The 19,677-nt window shown below is 35.3% G+C and overlaps 2 protein-coding genes across 2 annotated transcripts; both read left to right on the top strand.

Moving 5' to 3' along the window:
* The first annotated feature begins 20 nt into the window (after positions 1-20).
* LOC135680791 (N-terminal Xaa-Pro-Lys N-methyltransferase 1) lies at positions 21-6,403 on the top strand. Its single transcript, XM_065194975.2, has 9 exons — positions 21-180; positions 377-472; positions 919-958; positions 1,270-1,382; positions 1,949-1,996; positions 2,780-2,849; positions 3,595-3,718; positions 4,049-4,150; positions 4,564-6,403. Exons 1-9 carry the CDS (start codon positions 109-111, stop codon positions 4,577-4,579), a joined length of 681 nt encoding a protein of 226 aa, XP_065051047.1. The 5' UTR covers positions 21-108; the 3' UTR covers positions 4,580-6,403.
* Positions 6,404-6,723: 320 nt separating this feature from the next.
* On the top strand, positions 6,724-18,918 carry LOC135680781 (1,4-alpha-glucan-branching enzyme). Its single transcript, XM_065194962.2, has 12 exons — positions 6,724-6,842; positions 8,143-8,261; positions 9,574-9,740; positions 10,198-10,313; positions 10,874-11,226; positions 11,932-12,141; positions 12,447-12,690; positions 13,576-13,910; positions 14,560-14,791; positions 15,521-15,651; positions 16,261-16,378; positions 17,188-18,918. Exons 2-12 carry the CDS (start codon positions 8,167-8,169, stop codon positions 17,233-17,235), a joined length of 2,049 nt encoding a protein of 682 aa, XP_065051034.2. The 5' UTR covers positions 6,724-6,842; positions 8,143-8,166; the 3' UTR covers positions 17,236-18,918.
* Positions 18,919-19,677: the final 759 nt, after the last annotated feature.

Genomic DNA, 19,677 nt, shown 5'->3' with positions numbered 1-19,677 from the left:
CATGAGATTGCTGACAATGGATGTATCGCTCGAACGAGGCAACAGCATCATGTCTAACTGAAAAGTGTTTTTGTGACTTCAGGCCATTGTTTATATTTTTACAATATCATGGATCCTGACATCAAAAGCCTTATGTGCCAAAGAGACAAGTGGTATGGTGATGCAATCGAATATTGGAAGGTAATTTTTCACTTTTGTTTTTCTTAAACCGAATTCTTTAAGATAAATTCAATTTTTTCTGGGCCGGTTTCTGTAAATGAAATTGCATTTTTAGAGATAATAATCATGCCAATGCTGTTTTTAGAAAGTAGAGAACATAAAGTGAATTGATTTAGCTTAGCTGCTTTTGCTAAAGCAACCTATTTCCTTTTTCTAGGAAGTTTCTGCCGATTTAGATGGTATGCTTGGAGGATATGAAAAGATTTCTCCAATTGAATTAGATGCGTCAAGAAAATTCCTTGCTGAACTAAAGGTATTACCTGGTGTAAAACATTTCTTTGCTATGTAAAATGTTTTTGAATTGAGATAATTGCGATGTTTTGTGCATGGAACCAAATTTTTGTTAAGATTTTTTCCATGTAACCTTATGTCCTAAATTTCCTAGTGTGCCCAAACTATTTGAACCATTTTTTCAAGTTAAATCTGGTTGCTAAATTCAGATTTAAATGTGTCTAAATTTGCCTTTATCCATTATTTTAAAATGAAGGCTATTTCGAAAAAGATCTGACCTAAACTGAACTGCTTATCTACACATTTTTCAATTTTTTTTGCTGAATTAACTTTAATCAACAGTTTTTTATTTAATGTTTCTTCATGTGATGTGTACTATGCGTTATATTCCATTCAGTTTAAATTTTCCAAACAGTTTAAATTTGGATTCAATTTTGGCTTACCATTTAATTCAAATTTTATTTCTAGAAAAAGTCAATTTGGACATCTGGATGTGAAAGAGCATTAGGTGTGCTTTGTTTAGAATTTTTTCTAATCAAACTATTACAGCTGTATAGCAGCTTGAAACTGAAGCAATTTTAGCTAGCAGTTGAGTTATACTTTGCTAAAATAACCATTATAGTATGCATTTCAAGCCCCCAGCTTTAGTGCTGTCTTACAAAAAGCTAAAGAAAATTGAATAGAGGCAGACAAACCAAAGCTTAGTCCTGTATTCTAGAACTTCTATTGAATACTTTGCTTGCATTAGATAGTTTCAGAAGTTTGTTGTTAACAATTTTAATTCTTCGAGATTCTAATCAAAAGTTCTTGCTTTAAAAGATTGTGGGGCTGGAATTGGCAGAGTTGCAAAACACTTACTGATTCCAGTTTTCAACAAAGTTGATTTGCTGGAGCAAAATGCTAATTTTCTGACAGCTGCAAACAATTATTTGGTATGTGACTAGAGTTTGAGCAATATGCAATATATGGATGTTAAGGGTTATTCAAACTTTCCTTATGAATTGATTAATTTATACCCAAAGGTATGGCATATGTTTATCATATTATAAAGGCATGGAATTTGTTTTGCGCACAGTAATTTTTTCTGGCATATATATGCTTTTTATATAGAATGTGGCTAGAGTTAACAATTAACTCTTATGCTAGTTTTGGTTCTGTGTCAATACCTGGAACTTTGAAAGGGTGTTCTGTGTCAATGCAAGCAGTGTTCTCCTACTTGGAAAATATATTCAGAACTCAATTTATGATAACAACAGTGCAAACATTTGCATATTTGAAATAGTATTTTATCCTTGACTCTTCCTAACCTTGGTCTTTTTTCATAGCCCTACTAAACTTTTCCACCAAGAAACTCAAGCTATAATTGTATTCTTATGTTTAATGCTGTGCTTTTTCTATGCTCTTTGTTTCTCCAGCTCTATTTATCTATCTCCAATGTTTATTGTTTACATTTTTTCATATAACTACCTTTGCATATTGTTTACTTGCTATTGATCAGAGTGGAAACAGTGAAAAAGTTGGCAACTTAATTCCAGAAGGCATCCAAGTAAGCAACTTTTGTTCAGTCTATTTTGCTACTGGTTTGCCACTTTCACCCATGCAAATAACTTTGTAGGTTGTTGAAAATGATCTTTTTCATTTGACTGGCATTTAGTTTGTTGAGATGATGTTAAACTAAGGCAAATTTTAATATCCAGCATATAAAATTTGTAAAATGTTCTTTCAACAGTGTCATAAACATTGTTCTGTTTATTTTGTCTTCTTCTGAAATTGTAATTGCAAGACCAATCCAAAAAGCAGTTTTTGATTAAAGTTACTTTTATACTAGATCTATCTTTTCAAATTTGAGTGAGAATGTTGAATGGGAGTAAAAGCTTTGTGTCAATGAAATTAAAGGGTCTAAAGCTCTGCTTGCACTTCATTTCTGCCCTTGATTGTTTATGAATGCAGTTTATGGCTTCATTGCATGAAATTTAACATTGAATCAAGGTATATGAAATTCATTTTTAGATTATAGACCTTGTTACTGATTTTCTTTCAAGGAGAGCTATACTATGCCTATAATGTACTTCAAAATGGGGGAAGTGAAAGCATATTGAAAACCAACACAAAGTGTCATTTAAAGTTATTGTTAGTTGAAGTTTGCAAGAGGCTCACAAACTTTTCAGAATTTGCTTCCATGGGGCAAAGGAGCAGAGAATCAAGATCACAATCATTTTGCATGTGTGAGCATTGCTCTTATTCTCCTTTTCTTCTGTCCCTCTGTTCTTGATTTTCTCAGATGATTAGTTAGAGAGCTAGGAATTTTTATAGTTTTTCATTATTTTAGGATTTCAAACCGAAGGAAAAAATGTATGACATTATTTGGTTTCAATGGGTAGTTGGACATTTAACTGATGGTATATAGTTCTTTGACCTTTTTGGAATTTGTTTTAGTTTAATAATGACAGAGGATTGCCAAGTTATTGTTAGGTCAATGAAGTGGTTATGTTTAATTCTGTTGCATATTCATTACTACCACCATTCTTTGAGAGTTATGACTCTAGAAAATAAATTATTAAGATTACATTACCCATTTTTGGCGATATTCTTTAAGACTCTCTCTATTCACTTTGCCAGTGAACAAATTTGATACACAGTTATTTCACTCTTTTAGCAACCTTAGAAGAAGCTAATAAGTGCTGTCAAGCTGTCATTGATTTATTCAACAATGCCTCAAATTGTGCACAAAATTCCAAATAGCCATTAATATACTTGTATTAAGCAATACACCCTTTTCTACATGCATCCATTTTTGCACTATAGAGCCCTTTTTTGTATTTGTCTGACAGGGGGCTTGAGGTACTCATTTGACTACATAGATTTTTGCATTACATCCAAAATACATAAGAAAATGTTGACGAAGGGAAAGTGTTTTGCCAAATTATTCTTCTGTTACACGATACTATGGTTTGAAACTTCTGATATGTAGCTTAAAATTAGTCATGGATGTTCCTATTAGTAAAACTGGCATTTCCTGTTGGTATAAGGAAAGTAAAAATGGCCTAACCACAATACTTTTATTTTGTGTTCTTTAAAGTCAGGGTTTAAGGTTGCAATCATGTTAAAGGTGTTAACAGATAGTTTATTATTTAACATTTCCAGATGATTTTGTGACAAGCTTGCAAAGATTCAAAGATAGTCTCAAAAATGGGGGGTTGATATGCATCAAAGATAATGTTGCTGGTGGTGAAGCAGTTTTTGACAACAATGATAGTAGTGTAACTAGGTAAGATTTTCTCTCAGACATTTTTCTACGTAGAAAAAGCTCAAGTATTCTGATATGAATGAATTTGTAGAAAATACTATAAATCTGCTTATGATCTACTATGAAAATTTGAATGAGTAGATTGAGCAATTGAAACTAATGTTTTAAGTTTTCCAAAGTACATAAATTTATTTACATTCATGCAATTTTAAACTACATTATGCAATTGATAATGCTGTTACATCATAAAAAATATTCAGTTTTTTTCTAATTTGCTTTATTTTGTAGGTTATGATAAGTATTAAACAGTACTGTACTGGTTTCCCTCACATCCTCTTTGTTTCTTTATAGAACTCATGAACAATTTGTGAAAATATTTAGAGCAGCAGGTCTGACAATTCGACTAAAGGAAACGCAAAGAAATCTACCAAGAGAACTTTACAAAGTGAATATGTGAGTTTGAGCTTTACAGATGGAAATCTTAGAATACAGTATAGTTGGTTTTAGTAAATTTTAAAAAGATGTATGTATACAATCGCTAAATATTTCCTTGTGTTAGCATATAAAAAACATCGAATAAGATACATCTTTATCTAATAACGAGCTATGTAAGTTATATCTTTATCTAATAATCATTGCTTTTTTCCCAATATGTCATAAAGTGTTTGCTGCTGTTTAGACAGAGTTGTACATAATGCTTGGAACTGTTGCCTGCAGATCGCATTAAACGTGAAACTTGAAATCTTAAACATAATTATTCTGTTCTATTCATAAAAGTGTGAGCAGCTTTGCCCAGACGGCATAGAGCACTATTCCACAGACTTTAAGATAGTAATTTTCATCATTTTAATATCTTTATCTTCTAGGTACGCCTTGTCTTGATAACTGTATACAGCAATTAAAAGACGACTGACTTCATGAGATCATTCCAGAAATGGCAAGACAAAAAAATAGTCATTCTTACAATCATGGTCGCGTATACTGTGAAATTGATAACGCCTGGTGCGTTAAACGATTAAAGTAATCAGAGATACGAAACACTTAAACTGAGTTGGCCTTTCATGTTGAGTATATTTTGTCAATTGAATACGAAAAGTAGGATGAGTAAATTGTTAAGTAAATTGGTACCAAAAGCGTATGCTTAACCCTGCATCTTCTCCAAGAAAACACCCGCATTACCCTCCAAAGGATTTTCTTTACTTAGGTGTCTATTTTTACTATCTACCTATATTTTCATTTTTTCTTCAGTACCGTTGGAACGGAATTCATATTTGGGGGGACTGTCCATTGTATTCCTTCTCATTCAATACAATGTAATAAAGGAAGTATACTACAGTTTGACCATCATTAGGGGGGCTCTAGCCCGTATCCCCAGTCCCCCGGTTCCGACGGCCCTGTTCTTGGAAATATTTGATCTCCGATCCTGCGAAGAAAAAGTTCCTTAAGAATACGAAAACCTAGTAATTAAAATAACATATGCAGTATAACCCTGTATCTACATTAAATATATCATTTTATGATGAGCTGAACGTTTTGCTGGAAATTTTAGGCTATTTAAAATTACATCAGGACTTGTAGACTATTGAACATTATATTTCTTTAAGCAATAGGCAATAGACAATGTTTATGAAATACAATTGTTAGCTAGAAAGTATGACGTGGCTTAATATATGCATTTAGAAGTTTTAATACAGTACCAAGTAGTTAAAATACATGAATCTAGAAGTTCTACAAAAGTACCACTTGGTTTAGATCTATGAAGTTTTATATTTTCGTTTGTCTTTACCCAGTAATAGTGCGATGTATGAAATTTTATTAATAGTGTCCCATATTTCCAGAACCAGTACAGTTCTTTACTGTTTTCTGCTGTAATTTGAATTCTGTTGTTAGTGTGTTAAATACCTATTATTGTTTAAATTGTAATTAAGTCAGATTTTAAGCCCGGGTTTCGTTTGTATTTTCGTATTTTCTAGTTATATGTAATTTATGTTTCACTTTAAAAACCACTGTCAACCAACAAAGCCGCCTTATTTATGCTAGCAATTCCCTTTTCCCTCTTTTTTGTTGTTGTAGGTTTAGCATTAGATGAAATAAACTTAATCGTGAAACTTTCCCAACATTAGCTGTTTATCGAAAGTTTCTTTTCTATTGAAGTTTCTTCTCAATGTTTGCTATTGGTCATGAGTCGCAGCTTGAACTTCAAATTGGAGAAACAATATAATAGGGAGATGCTTAGAAGCCTTAAGGATAGCCTAAACAAGGGAGGAGAGGCTGAGAAAATAGGGGAGGTTGGGTCATGATTGTTGATTTTGAAAGAATCAGAATTTTGAAAGAAAGACAGCAGTGGCGATGCCAAGAGGTGGTATGGAGGGGTAATTACCCCCCCCCACTTTTGTCGAAACATGGTCTACATATTTCGTCTAAAAACGGATTAAAAAGCACTAGGTAGGGGTAGATCATATTTCCTAAGGAAATTTGACCTGATACAAAGCACTGAAACGAGGCAGATAGGGCGTTGTCTCATGGGCAACACCCATTACCCTCCCACTCTGCAGTAGCTGGCACCGCCACTGGAAAACAGGCTATATGAGTCTGGGAAGCACGAGTAAATATTCAAATGTTGACAACTCTAGAAAGGGAAAATGAGCCTGGTGAAAAGTGCTAGCCCTCTGGCCCTCCTTTTGTGCAGCCGATGTGAAAAAATGCTCTCGTATGAAGTATTTTAGGTTAATCCTTGATTGAACAAAGCAGTTTAGCAATATATAAAGACAAAAAGACATAAAATGTTAGTGCCAAATATTGCCATTCTGAACATTTTAGCTGCTATTTTGTTATCTTGCTTGAGCTTGGTATGACCATAAAATAAAGTGAAGAAAAAACAGAAATGGCCATAGATTCAAATCTCGATACCAAACTCTGTAAGAATGTCAATTTTGACTCCATCCTCTGCCCATGGTACTTAGGTGTTAGGTCTCGAGGTCGAGTAAGGTGTCAAAGGTCAGATATTTGCAAGGTCTATTGCAACCTCGTATTCGATGTCTTTGCATTGGTCTCAGTTGTCAGTGGCCTGATCATTCCGCGAGTAAAGTGGACGAAAGAAATATTTCAATACAGATTTCTCCCGATTTATGCAAAGCTTGGACAGGTACATAAATATGTGTTTTCAAACTGAATGACAGTTAGATTTTTCTTACTTTTCTGTATAAGTTTGATACCAAATGTTTGCTGTAACCAGTTGTTATTGCAAGGATGCCATATGCTATATGGCCTAGAATTCTCATTTCTAGAAATGAGAAGGTGAAATTTAAATTTAGCTTACACCAAATCGCCTATACCCTGTTTCTTGAGCTATCTAAGTGCCAATCATTTGCAATTTTTTTCTGGCAATGTTGCTTTATCAATACGAGAGTCACTTCTCTTGTCTTATTTTAAAGGTAGGCTGTCGTTGTGGGCGTGACTTTTGTATATGTCTATATGTATTTGTATTTGTATTTCGTATTTGTTGCTACCTAGTATCCGAAGGTAGTTTTTAGGCACTGAGAAGCTATGCTTATCGAGCAGTGCCCTGGTCCTTCCTCTCGATGTGACCACACCTTGTGATTCCTACGCCTGGAATTACAGAGAGCTGGCGACTCTCCCCACTCTGGGTGAAAGTTTGGTCATGCCAGGAACTCGAACCACGGACCCTTGGGTCTGTAGTCAGCGCCTCTAACAACTGAGCCATCCTCGCACCTTACATAAGAAAAAAAGGTGCAGGCCTTTTCACCTAGGAAAATAAATACTGCCCATGGCTATGTCTGAACATGTTTTGTTTTTGCCATGTCCATTAACACTGGTGCTTGTGTTTCAACGAAACAAAAGTGCAATTAAAAATATTGCAGAATTAACAGAAAAACCTTGTCTTTGATGCAAGCCAACATAAATTCTTTGATTGTGGCAATTTTGTTAACAGTTGAACAAAGAACAGTTGATTTAATGAAAACAATAAATGGTGTTATTTCTGGTGCATAAAAACATCAATTTCTAGTGCCCCTAGCCCTACAGAAAACCTGTGGGTACAAGGATGATCATAAAGTCTTATAAAGGCTAGGTTTTTCTAATTGAGCCATCTTCATTTTTAATAGGTCCTTTTCCTCTCAACATTTTTATAAATTCGTCTGTTCTATTGATTAATATTGAAACTTGCTGTATATAATTTAGATTTTAAATAGATCCCAGTCTATGAGATTTTCAATTAAAATATTGGCCTTAGTGCTTGCTATCTTATCAAAAGAAAAATTACCCAGGAAATTCTACTAGATTTCTTGCTCAAATTTGATGCAATTGTTTTGCACATGATATACCTGCCTTCAATTTTATTAGTTCTGTGTTTTTAAATTGAGAGTGCAAGACTTTTCAGTTCACAGGAACAACCAATTCATAGCCCTAAAATTGTTGATTTTTAGCTGGATGCTAGTCTGACTGGAAACATGGATTCAAGTGAAATGTCAATTGTGCCAAAGATAAATCATTTGTTGGAGCTGGACCCTTATCTCTGCCCTTTTAAGGGAGAAATAGAGAGAAGGTATGCCTATTAGTTTGTTATATTTTGTCTTTCCAGTCAATGCTATATGGCACCAAAGTTTTAGATGGCCAGCCATCTAAGAATCTATAAAGGTGGCCAGCCAACAATCCCAGACATATGGTGTCAAATTTTCATCCTCTTCCCCCAGTTCAATGTTGATACCCCTCATATTAAAGCATATATATATATATAGGTGTTGTAGGAGGTGGTATATATATATAGGAGAGGGTTAGATGTTACACTATACATGCATAAGACACACAATGTTTTTTGGGTTCATCCCAACTAGTGTGTCCAAGATTGTATACCCAATCTGTAGTTCTTTTGTGTGTCTGTAGACTGTGGTTAAACCTACACAGTGTCAAAAACAGTGAAACAATTCTTGTAAGGAAATTAACTGGATCATTTTTGAATAGTTGGGTTACATTGGGAAGCCAGTTGATTGCATGAACACAGTTTGCAAGATTCTCAAGGAAGAGTTGGAGAAAGATAAATTGTGAAAAAATAATGACAGTTTATTTCCATGTTTATATGTATCCCATAAAAATTAATCAACTCTGAGAATATTGTTTAGAAGCAGTAGAAACAAAAGCATGATTATTGGAAACAAATAATTTCTAGAAAGTCCCCTAATATGCAAATTTTTAACAAGAGCCCTCTAAAAGAAGTTGTATTCATTGCCCCAAATAAGAAAATGGTTATGCTGTTAGAGGGTAGCTGATGCTAGAATAGTCACCAAAAGTGACAGTATGCAGGGACAGTATGTGGGGATGGTATGAAGAGACTATACATGGAAGTTTTAAGACAAAAATAAATGTTTTTAGGAAGCAAGAAGAATGATAATAATAATAATTATTGTTATTAGCATTGTTATTATTATCATAACTTTATTAAAGTGTCATACATCTTTAGCAATGATACTTATTGGGACACATTTTAGCCTATTTACATATATAGTGAGTTAAAGAGAATAAATTTTTTTTATCATATATCAAAGAAACGTCAGTTATTCATTACAATACTTACATTATCCATTGCAACTACCTGTAACTATGCTCGTTAGGTGTAACGTTCTCAAACTTGTACGGAAAGAATTGAATCAAGGTTTTTCCCTGTAACCCATACCATTTAGAACAAAGTCGAGGGCCAAGATATCTTATGGAATGTTTACCATGATATGGAATGGAAAGTAAGATGTAGAGATTTTAAATCAAGAGCTCTAAGATAGTTTGAGCACTCGATTTGATACATCTGGTCCTGTATTAGATGGTTAAGAAGACATAAATTATTTATATGCCTTATGCTTATTTAGATATTCTGTGATGAACTCATTTCTTGCTGGAATCAATAAGCACGAGGGTGGAATGGAAAACTTCACAAAGTCGTACCAAAGATATGGTCTAAGAAGAGCAGAAAATGGAATTTTATGCAGAGAATGGTGCCCTGGTGCAACTGCTGTTTTCATTACTGGAGAATTCAGTATGTTTAATATATTTATGCTCAAATCCTGATACTATAAATTCTACCAAACACCTAACTAGCAAGCTACTTTTATATAGTATTTAAACCTATATTGGAAAAAATATTTTTGATTCAGCGAAGTTATGAAATATCTATTGTACTCTTTACATTTATCATCTTAACATTTCTAAGGGGATTGATGTGCTTTATACTAAGAAATATTTCATACCAATGGCAGCATTTGTTGAGAAATGTTGTTGCATCATGCAATTTTGTTTCTGAAGAAACAAATGTATGAATGTATGTATAATTTTGCCATCAAATAAAATTACAATTTAGAATTAAGAAAAAGGAGAAGATCTAATTACAGATATATAAAATTTACAGATAAAAGTTATGATGAGAAACAGGGAATATGTTATTATTTAATTGATATTAATTATAAAGACTAACATGTGTTAACTCATGATTTCAGATGAGTGGAATAGAACTTCTCATCCTCTCACAAAGCGAGAGTTTGGTGTGTGGGAGTTATTTCTGCCAGACAAGGAATTTGGTACAGAACCAGTCAAGCATGGGTCAATGTACAAGGTAAATTTTTTTGTCTGAAATCCCAAAGTTTGTTTGATAGTTTGAAATTTTTATTACGTGTTTCCTAAGGTAGTTTAAGGCAGGAAACTGAGAAACTTTGCATATTTGGCACTGTCCTGGTACTTGATCTTGATGTAACCACATCTTGTGTTTTGTTATCCTTGGAATTGCAGATAGCTGGCAAGTCCTATCAGTGGGGGACACAAACCCCAGGTCCTTTTATCTGTAGTCCACAACCCTAAACATTTATCCATCTCCACACAATTGCTGATATTTCTGTTGATTTGTTCCAGAATTTATTTGTATCATAATTTTAATTCATTCTGAAAGGTATTTAGGAAAATCACAAATTTACCTTCATAATGTTATTTTATGAATAAATTGTTTTTTCTGTTTTATTTTGTATTCTATGCTAGCTAGGGTAGACCAAATCCTGTTGAACATTAACTCTCATTTTTCAAAGTTTTTTCCCATCCTCAACAATCCCTGTTAAGTCAGGAAAATTTTAAAGTTATATAATTTTTGTTTTATTGTGATTATGGCCTTGTTGTATCTTCTAGTTAATAATAAAAGACAAAAAAGGCACTGAACTTGAAAAAATATCTCCATGGGCAACATATGTGGTGCAAAACAAGGAGACTAAATTGATGGAGCCAGTATATTGGAACCCTGTGCAAAAACACACTTGGCAATATTCAAGACCAGGGAAAGTAGACAATTTACGAATATATGAAACACATGTTGGAATCTCCTCAGAAGACTATGCAGTAGCCTCATATACACATTTTAAAGAGAAGGTCATCCCCCATATTCTGTATCTTGGTTACAACTGTGTTCAAATAATGGCTATAATGGAACATGCTTATTACGCCTCGTTTGGATATCAAGTAACAAGTTTCTTTGCACCTTCAAGGTAACATTGTTACTTTTCGACTTTTACGTTTTTCGACTTTGCTGACTAGTCTGTCTGTAATGAAAGTACCCAACATCTATTTTAAAACATTTTTATAGTTGACTTAAATGGTTTTGCTTAAAAACATGATTCAAGTTATCACAGGAGTACAGATAAATTTTTACTAGTATCACAGATTTTGCTGAACCCATAACACGCTGCTTGCTGAAGAAAAATAAAGTCCTGTTGGCTATAATTATTGCTCTTTCAAGAGAGCTTTCGTAAATGTAGCTACTGTAATCCTCCAATTGGCCTTCCTCATATAAGCCCCCCCCCTTTAAAGTAGACATTATTTGATATACTGAATGAAGAATTATCCTAATCATGTTTTCAATATATATACATTTTCAATGAGGCTATATAACGTCTTGTACGGAATCTTGGTAGATCTTTGAAAAGAAGAATTTTCCCAGAGTCTTTCTAAATCAAAGTGATTTCATTATTGTGGGTTTCAGTTTCTTTGCAGCTCAGTTTCTCTTGAGTTCCTTCCAGAAAGACAAAGCCCATAAATATTTTCTGTAAGAGAGGATAAAGTTTTTGGTTCCCACCTAAGATCCCCCAATAACTTTATCATTGTAGCTCTATGCCCCATAGATATTCATACCAGCTCCAAATGATTGCATCTTGTTTTTTTTATCAATCTAACTGTTTTATATTCACTTGCAGCCGTTTCGGAACACCGGAAGAGTTTAAAGAGCTCGTTGACGAATGTCACAAACACGGCATTGTTGTCTTGCTAGATATCGTGCACAGCCATGCATGCAAGAACGTTTTGGATGGACTTAATCAGTTTGATGGCACAGATGCAGGTTTCTTTCATAGTGGGCCTCGAGGATACCACCCTCTCTGGGACAGCAGACTGTTCGACTATAGCAGGTATAATGCTGCTTATTAACCATAATCACCAGGGTCTGACGTCAGCAATGGATGAATTTTCGACAAAAAATGGCCTACATTATTCTTTAATTATTGATAAATTGTACTGGGTAGAGGAAAAATTCGCTTTGAGAAAAACATTGTTAAACTTTTTATGCGTCTGTAGTTATGCAAAAAGGGCTTGTTCGCAAAAAGCTCTCACGGGCTACGCCCATTACCTTTACCCCCAATACAAAATTCTGCTGCCTCCACTGAAAATTGCACTTATCGGATTTGCAATAAATCAACCTTTTCTCTTTCTATAGCCACGAGGTGCTGCGCTTTCTGCTTTCAAATTTGAGATACTATATGGACGAGTACATGCTAGATGGCTTCAGATTTGACGGCGTTACGTCAATGTTATACCACAATCATGGCTGTGGGCATGGTTTCAGCGGTGACTACAGAGAATACTTTGGCATCCACGTCGATACTGAAGCTTTGAATTACTTGCAGCTGGCGAACTACATGCTGCATGATTTGTACCCCAGCGTTGTGACCATTGCAGAGGTATTTGTGATTTTGAAGCACTGTTGTAGGGCTTTCTGATGTGTTTTATATTTAATGCAGCTGAGAAGTATTTTGATGACCATGTAAGGTGTCAAAAAATATTCGAGATGCTTGTAGTGCAATGTTGTAATAATCACATTATTGCATGGAACAGTACAAGCATGCGATTATATTTCATCAGAATATGGTAGTTTTCTCAAAAGCTGGCAAGATTTATAGAAATTATGGAAACACTGTGGATTTCCTATCTAGCAAAATTTGAAGGGAACCAGAAAAGCAGCTTGTTATAACGGCAGTTCGTTATACCATAGTCAATAGAAAAACACAGTTTTTCTATTGACTATCTTTATTCCGAGGGTTCAATGTTAAGCAGTATGTTGGGGTCAGATGTTAAGCTTATTATACTGGGAGTTCATTTAATGGTGCGGGGGTAAGGGGGCTCGTTTGTGTTGGTTCCACTGCCCCATTAAGAAAAGAACAAGAATATTACTGCAAGTTCTATCAAAAGTGTAGTTAACACAGTTTGCAAATTAATAGCAGAATTTCCGGTTTAGAATTTCCAGAAAGTGTAAAGCACCGAGTTTGGACATAGCTGTGCCTATACTTTATTAAGCATTGTTTGACAAACCAGTAAAGCAGTGATTTTCTTTTTCATCATGCTAGGACATATGTAAAATGTAATTTCCAACCATTTATTTATTGTAAACGTAAACATAGAAGTGGGCAAGAAAGATGCTTAATTCATGTTTTGCGATCCTGTCTTCTCTATTCCACGTGATACTATTTTTAATAATCCATAAACATTTCTAGGAAATTAATTTTTTGGTTATTCCAGGAAATGATTGCTTTGAATTGAAAAAGCTTTTATCGTTTTTTATCATGTAGGATGTAAGTGGTATGCCAGGACTCTGCCGTCCTGTTGACGAGGGTGGTGTTGGATTTGATTACAGGCTTGGTATGGCTATACCAGACAACTGGATTAAGCTATTGAAGGAGCAGAAAGATGACAGCTGGAATATGGGTCATATAGTGCATACCCTTACGAATAGGAGACACGGTGAAAAGACTATAGCTTATGCAGAGAGTCATGACCAGGCCTTGGTTGGTGATAAGACACTGGCCTTTTGGCTTATGGATAAAGAAATGTATACAAACATGTCCACTATGACCGAGTTTACGACGATCATCGACCGAGGAATCGCACTGCATAAGATGCTAAGGTGAGCAGTTTGTATTGTCTGTGTTATTGCCATCTTCCAGAACAACGTGTTTAATCGATATCGAAAAGCATAACTACTTTGAGCTTTTGTTCCTCTTGTATTGTGCATCATTAAACTTTTCGACTATGTTGTCGCAAAATAGCTTTCGTTGGGGGTGGGGGGGACTAGGTAAGGGAATTATAGGTTTTATTTGGCAGACTGACTTCCAAGTTTGATTTCCATTGAAGAAACCCCTTGACAAGACAATTGGCAAAAAGATATACAATATGAATTGTAGTGTATAAGGAATATCGTCTTTTTAGAGTTTAGTTAAATCGAATATTTCAAATTTCTGTCTTTTTTTGTTATTTTCTCATTCCAGTGAATTTCACTGGGATTGAATTTAGAATGAAACATCAACTTTGAGAAACACCAACTCATTCATGTTTTTGCCTTAGATGTTTAAGCTATAGTATGCCGTCAATCTTAATCTAATATGTAAATCCTTTTCTTTTTCTTGCGGCAATGAGGCAACCCCATGAAACTTTTCAAGATGCAACTTTCGGGCACTGCAATTCTAGAAGTGATGTCATGAACAACAAAGCTAATAAATATTTCGTTGATTTATGTTTTGGTTCTTGGATTTAGATTTTTCCTCGACTTTTTATAGACTGATTACAATGGCGCTTGGTGGAGAAGGCTACCTCAACTTCATGGGAAATGAATTTGGACATCCGGAATGGCTAGATTTCCCAAGGCAGGGAAACGGGGATAGCTATCACCACGCAAGGCGGCAGTGGCATCTGGTGCACGACGAGCTTCTGAGGTATCGTTTCCTCAATGAGTTTGACAAAGATATGCAACATCTTGACAACCGCTATTCGTGGCTCTCGTCTCCACAGGTGAGTACTCATCCTCACAGCTACATATATCAGCTATATAGATCTCAAACAGCTACATAGATCTCTTTGTAGTAAAAGTCATGGTAAATAGGCCTTCTCTATAGAGGATCATTTAATTTCGCAGGGCCTCCGACGAAGGGCAAAACAAATAAGTTTTTTTCAAAATATTTTGTTATGGGTGTTAAATTTTCCCTTGGCCCCCCTACTTTTCAACCTTTGTCGGAGCCCATGTTTCTGCGTGATGGCTGCTGTTTCATGTGATATTGGCATCCGTTGTTGACAACTTGCTACTGATGGAAACTGTTTTGTTAATCAGTACGAGGTGAGTTCATGTGACCAGCTCAAGGTCAACCAATAGCATCTCAGTCATGAAAATCACGACTCAGCTGATTTTGGCACTTAGGGTATACATAATCCATTTTATCATGACTCAATGCCTTTAATAGCCTTATTTCGCTGTGCTTTTTAGAACATTACTCACAATTTTTGGGAAGCCCTTTTTTGAGAGCTTTAAGAATGATTACAGAATCGCTAAATTTTGTAAGATTTCCCTTGATCTTTTGAAGGTGTTTTTTAAATCAAAATTTCTACCTTTTGCTCTAAGAACTTTCGAAATGTCTTATTTTCATTTGAGCTTTCCTAGTTGGCGTTTAGCTTATCAACACAGACCAATTGTTTGCGTTGAGCTCACTTCGATAAGTTTCATTTTAGATCATCTTTCTTCTTTAGGCTTACGTCAGCAGAAAAGATGAAGGAGACAAGGTGATTGCCTTCGAGAGAGGAGGACTTCTCTGGATCTTCAATTTTCATCCAACCAAAAGCTTCACTGACTATCGGGTTGGTACCAATCAACCTGGAAAGTATCCTTTTCAATCACATTCTTTTCTAGAATGATTCGGGCATGTGTACATGAGGTGGGCGGACTCGCTGGCGAGGTATGCGGTGGATACCTATTACACTCTTTTTTTATAAGAACCAGTAAATTTAAGTTCAAGCTTACTGTTCTTAATTTTTTCGAAAATCTGAGGCTGGATTGTTATTAATTTGTTCTTAAAGTAAGAGGGTGTAAGCAGTGCTATTGCTAGCTTTTTCGCTCTAAGGAGGTGTTCAGGCCTCATTTGCCAACAAAATGAGTGAGACAGCCTTTATTTGCTGACAAATTTGAATATTCACCGAAAAAGCACCCACATATCGCTAAAAATCCTCAATTTTGAGAAAAAACGTTCAAAATTGCAATTTGCAGAAGCTCAGCCTCAGCTTGTTCTTAATTTGTTCTTAACTTTTGACCAGTTTTGAGGCTCGTGTTCTTATAAAAATTGTTCTTATAAAAGAAGAGTGTATGTATAATCATCCAAAATACTTTTAGTTTCTTGTGATTTATTTCCAAATGCACAAAATTTTTCAGTTTTTGTCCATTCGGTAAAACTTATCATAACAGCATATCCCCGTTTGCCTTAACAATATTTCAGGTACAAAATCGTATTGAATTCTGACGAATCAAAATACAGTGGTCATAACAGAATAGACCCAAAGTGCGAGTTTTTCACCGAAGATTTTAAACACGACAACCGAGATTATTCTTTACGGGTATGTGCACATATTGTTACTGGTTTAGCGTTTATTGAACAACTATTTCAATTTTTTTTAAAACAGTTGGCGTATAAAAGTATCATTATAAATAACTGGACCCAGGACCACTGCGAGAGAGCGAGCAGATTCATGCGACCATGCCCTCCAGATGAGCGTAAAATGCATTTCAGAATATTTCTTACAGTCATTTTTTTACAATTGTTGAAAACTATTTACTTTTTAAGGCATACTTTTGCTACGTTTGCTTAATCCAATTCTTAAAATGGAATTCATTACTTTATGAGGCTCCTAGATCTCAAAGCCCTGGGGTAACGGGTACGGATACCCTAAGGATACCCAAAAGACATAGATTACAATATACCCCCCCCCAATCTTTAACCTTAATGACCGTTCACTGGCTTCGATGATAAAATGATGATAAAATTTTCCTTTTCATTGATATACCATTAAACAAAAAGGTGCAGATCAATAAAGACAATTTTTCTAACATGTTTTAATGACACAACTTGTATTCTCTAAGCCAATTTTGTTCTGTCCTGTATTACTTTCTTGTTTTCCACACTCTCCAAATTTTCCAACCTTAGACTCACTTCTTACATCAACCCAAGGAACGTTTGAACTAGGGCTTATTTAAGGGTACGAACATATGCGTAAATTTTACCGCTAAGATAGGAGCTAATTCGAGGGGAACTAAGACAACGAAGGGGGCAATTCAAGGTGTTTTCATATCTACAAAACTCTATTTTGTCGCTTCTAGAGATGCCAATAAATTTGATTTGAACTGAGTTGAGCCACTTTTTTTCCAGGTCTATATCCCAGCAAGAGTGGCATTGGTGTTAGCTGTTTTTGACTGAAACACTTAACTGCTTGGCTCCATTTTTTGAGTGAAGCACTTAGCCACTCATATCGCTTCGCTGATGATGCTAGCGCCGACTGAGATTTCCCACAGAACAACGGTGTTGGGTTAGACACGTGATGTTGCGTTGGGTTGTTCGCTTGCCAGGCTTTATGCTTATATGTGTTCTGTTTATGAATAATTTTACCATGACACCCCCCTCCTTTTTACATGTCTGTACTTTATCGGATCAACTATTATGTTATATCCTCCTGTGGCTTAAGCAATTTTTTATCCAAGGATTTATAATTAAACTATCCAATTTTTGTCATATTCATGACCTTGAGAACGCAACTTGGAATTTTACTAGATTTGATAACCATCTTTTGGGATAATCTGACAATCTATGCACAGTATCTTGACAACGATCCCCCAGTGTTCTCAATTCTCAACCGCGTTCCCAAAACTCCTCTTGTTTATGTCTCTTGAGAAAGTATGCTACAGTGTAACTAGAATGTTTAGAAATTTCCTAGGGCTCTTTGCCGGAAAATTGCTTCAACGGTTTCTTTTGATTTTGCGCCTTCAGAACCCTTGCCAATACTTGGCATTGCCCCTTGAGCACCCTTGCCAAGACTTGGCATTGCCCCTTCAGAACCCTTGCCAAGACTTGGCATTGCCCCTTGAGCACCCTTGCCAAGACTTGGCATTGCCCCTTCAGAACCCTTGCCAAGACTTGGCATTGCCCCTTGAGCACCCTTGCCAAGACTTGGCATTGCCCCTTGAGAACCTTTTAGAGTTTTTGCCAACACTAGCAAGCTTTGCCTATGAATTACACGGTCTTGCAGTATATCGCATGCTACTTTGACATCTGGTTGCAAATTCAATCAATGACAGTAAAGAGTAATATAAACTCATAGAGAACTTAATTTTCTACTTGGCTCATTTTCTGTTCCCTGTCGCCACTTGACACTACACGTGACTTCAAAAGGAATTAACCAGAACTAGCAAAAGATCGACCCCCTTGGTTGCTTATTTACATATGAATTTTTCTTCGGAAAAAATATAATTACATGCATTGTTAAAAAGTAGAAGTTTATGATTAATTTACTATTACATTAAGTAAAGGTATTTAAAGTGTGTCTTATGCAACATATTTAAAAAGATTACCCTCGTTTTAACATCACAACCTCATCTTCAAATAATGGACAGGCCCCTTAAACATATTGTTCTCATTTCTAGGACGGAAAATTTTATATTCAGTGTTTTCAAACGTGAATTTCGATGATACCATTTTAAATATCCAACTTTCGAAGTTAGTACAAATACATTTGTCAATATATTGGTTTTTATCTTGGATATTGAAGATATTAGAGTCGTAAAAATAGATATAATGAACAAATTTGGAAAGGAAGTATCAAGTATTTGCCTTTTAAATCTTTAGGCGTAAAAGACACTCGATTCTTGTCTTTTTTTATCTTGGCTATCGTAACATCTTATAAAGGCCATTCCGTCTTATACCTTGGCATCGCTCAACTTAACGACTTTCTTAACAACGATCTCTTGTCTGCGATTGTTCCAGGTAGAATTATAAAATGTTGCATCCGATGTATTTTTATAGAATATTTCCTACAATGAATAAATTTTTGAATTGTTTTAAATTGATACAGCTGAAGAGAGCTTGATTTATTATGGAGAATCATAACGTTTTTGTGTCTATTTTGTGAATTCCTTTTTAGTATCAAACATTTCCTCGCGCCATTTTACGGTACATTTGATCACAATTTGTATAAACCCATCGCTTCGCTCTAGAATAGTTTCTATCTCAATTTTATTGAATTTGTAAGCCATTCCCCACTCCGATTGCTAATACATTGGCTACGTTAGGTTGTGTCCTTGCAAAGATTTGTGTCGGCCGTCCCTTCTCTCTGACGACCCCACCCTTGATTACGTCACTTGAATAGACACTATTCAGCCCAATCTCGAGATCGCGTTTCTTATCAAACCATAGTTATGTACAAACCAAGCCAACAGCAAATAAAACTAGTTCGCAAGCAAAGAATATCATCTGAAATAATGCTAGATTGGCATTTTGTCTGAAAAAGTCAGAACACATTACAATCATGTTTAGCATGATTAGTCTTTGAAACGTATTTTGACACCCGTCGAACGAGAAACAGCCGATGATGGCCTTCCATGAAGAGCTAAAACGTTTCCCTTATCTATGCTAACAGAAAAAGCAAAGTGATTCAGCGAATGAACTACTTTGTGAGGATTACTTGGGCTTAGATCCCCAGATCCTTATGCGTTCCCCCAAGATTACATATCACACCCGTTCTTACCCCAATACTCAACATAACGTTTTGGTCTATGATAGTAACCCTAGAAGCGGCATCCAGTAATTCACCTCTGATAATAATCCAACTAGGCTTAAGATTATATTCATTTCAAAAGGGATTGACAA

This window comes from Rhopilema esculentum, chromosome 18 (genome assembly GCF_057945365.1).
Source record: "Rhopilema esculentum isolate cy_ngs chromosome 18, ASM5794536v1, whole genome shotgun sequence".
NCBI lineage: Eukaryota > Metazoa > Cnidaria > Scyphozoa > Rhizostomeae > Rhizostomatidae > Rhopilema > Rhopilema esculentum.
The sequence above is the reverse complement of the archived record's forward strand: the minus strand, read 5'-3'. Positions and strand labels throughout refer to the sequence as shown.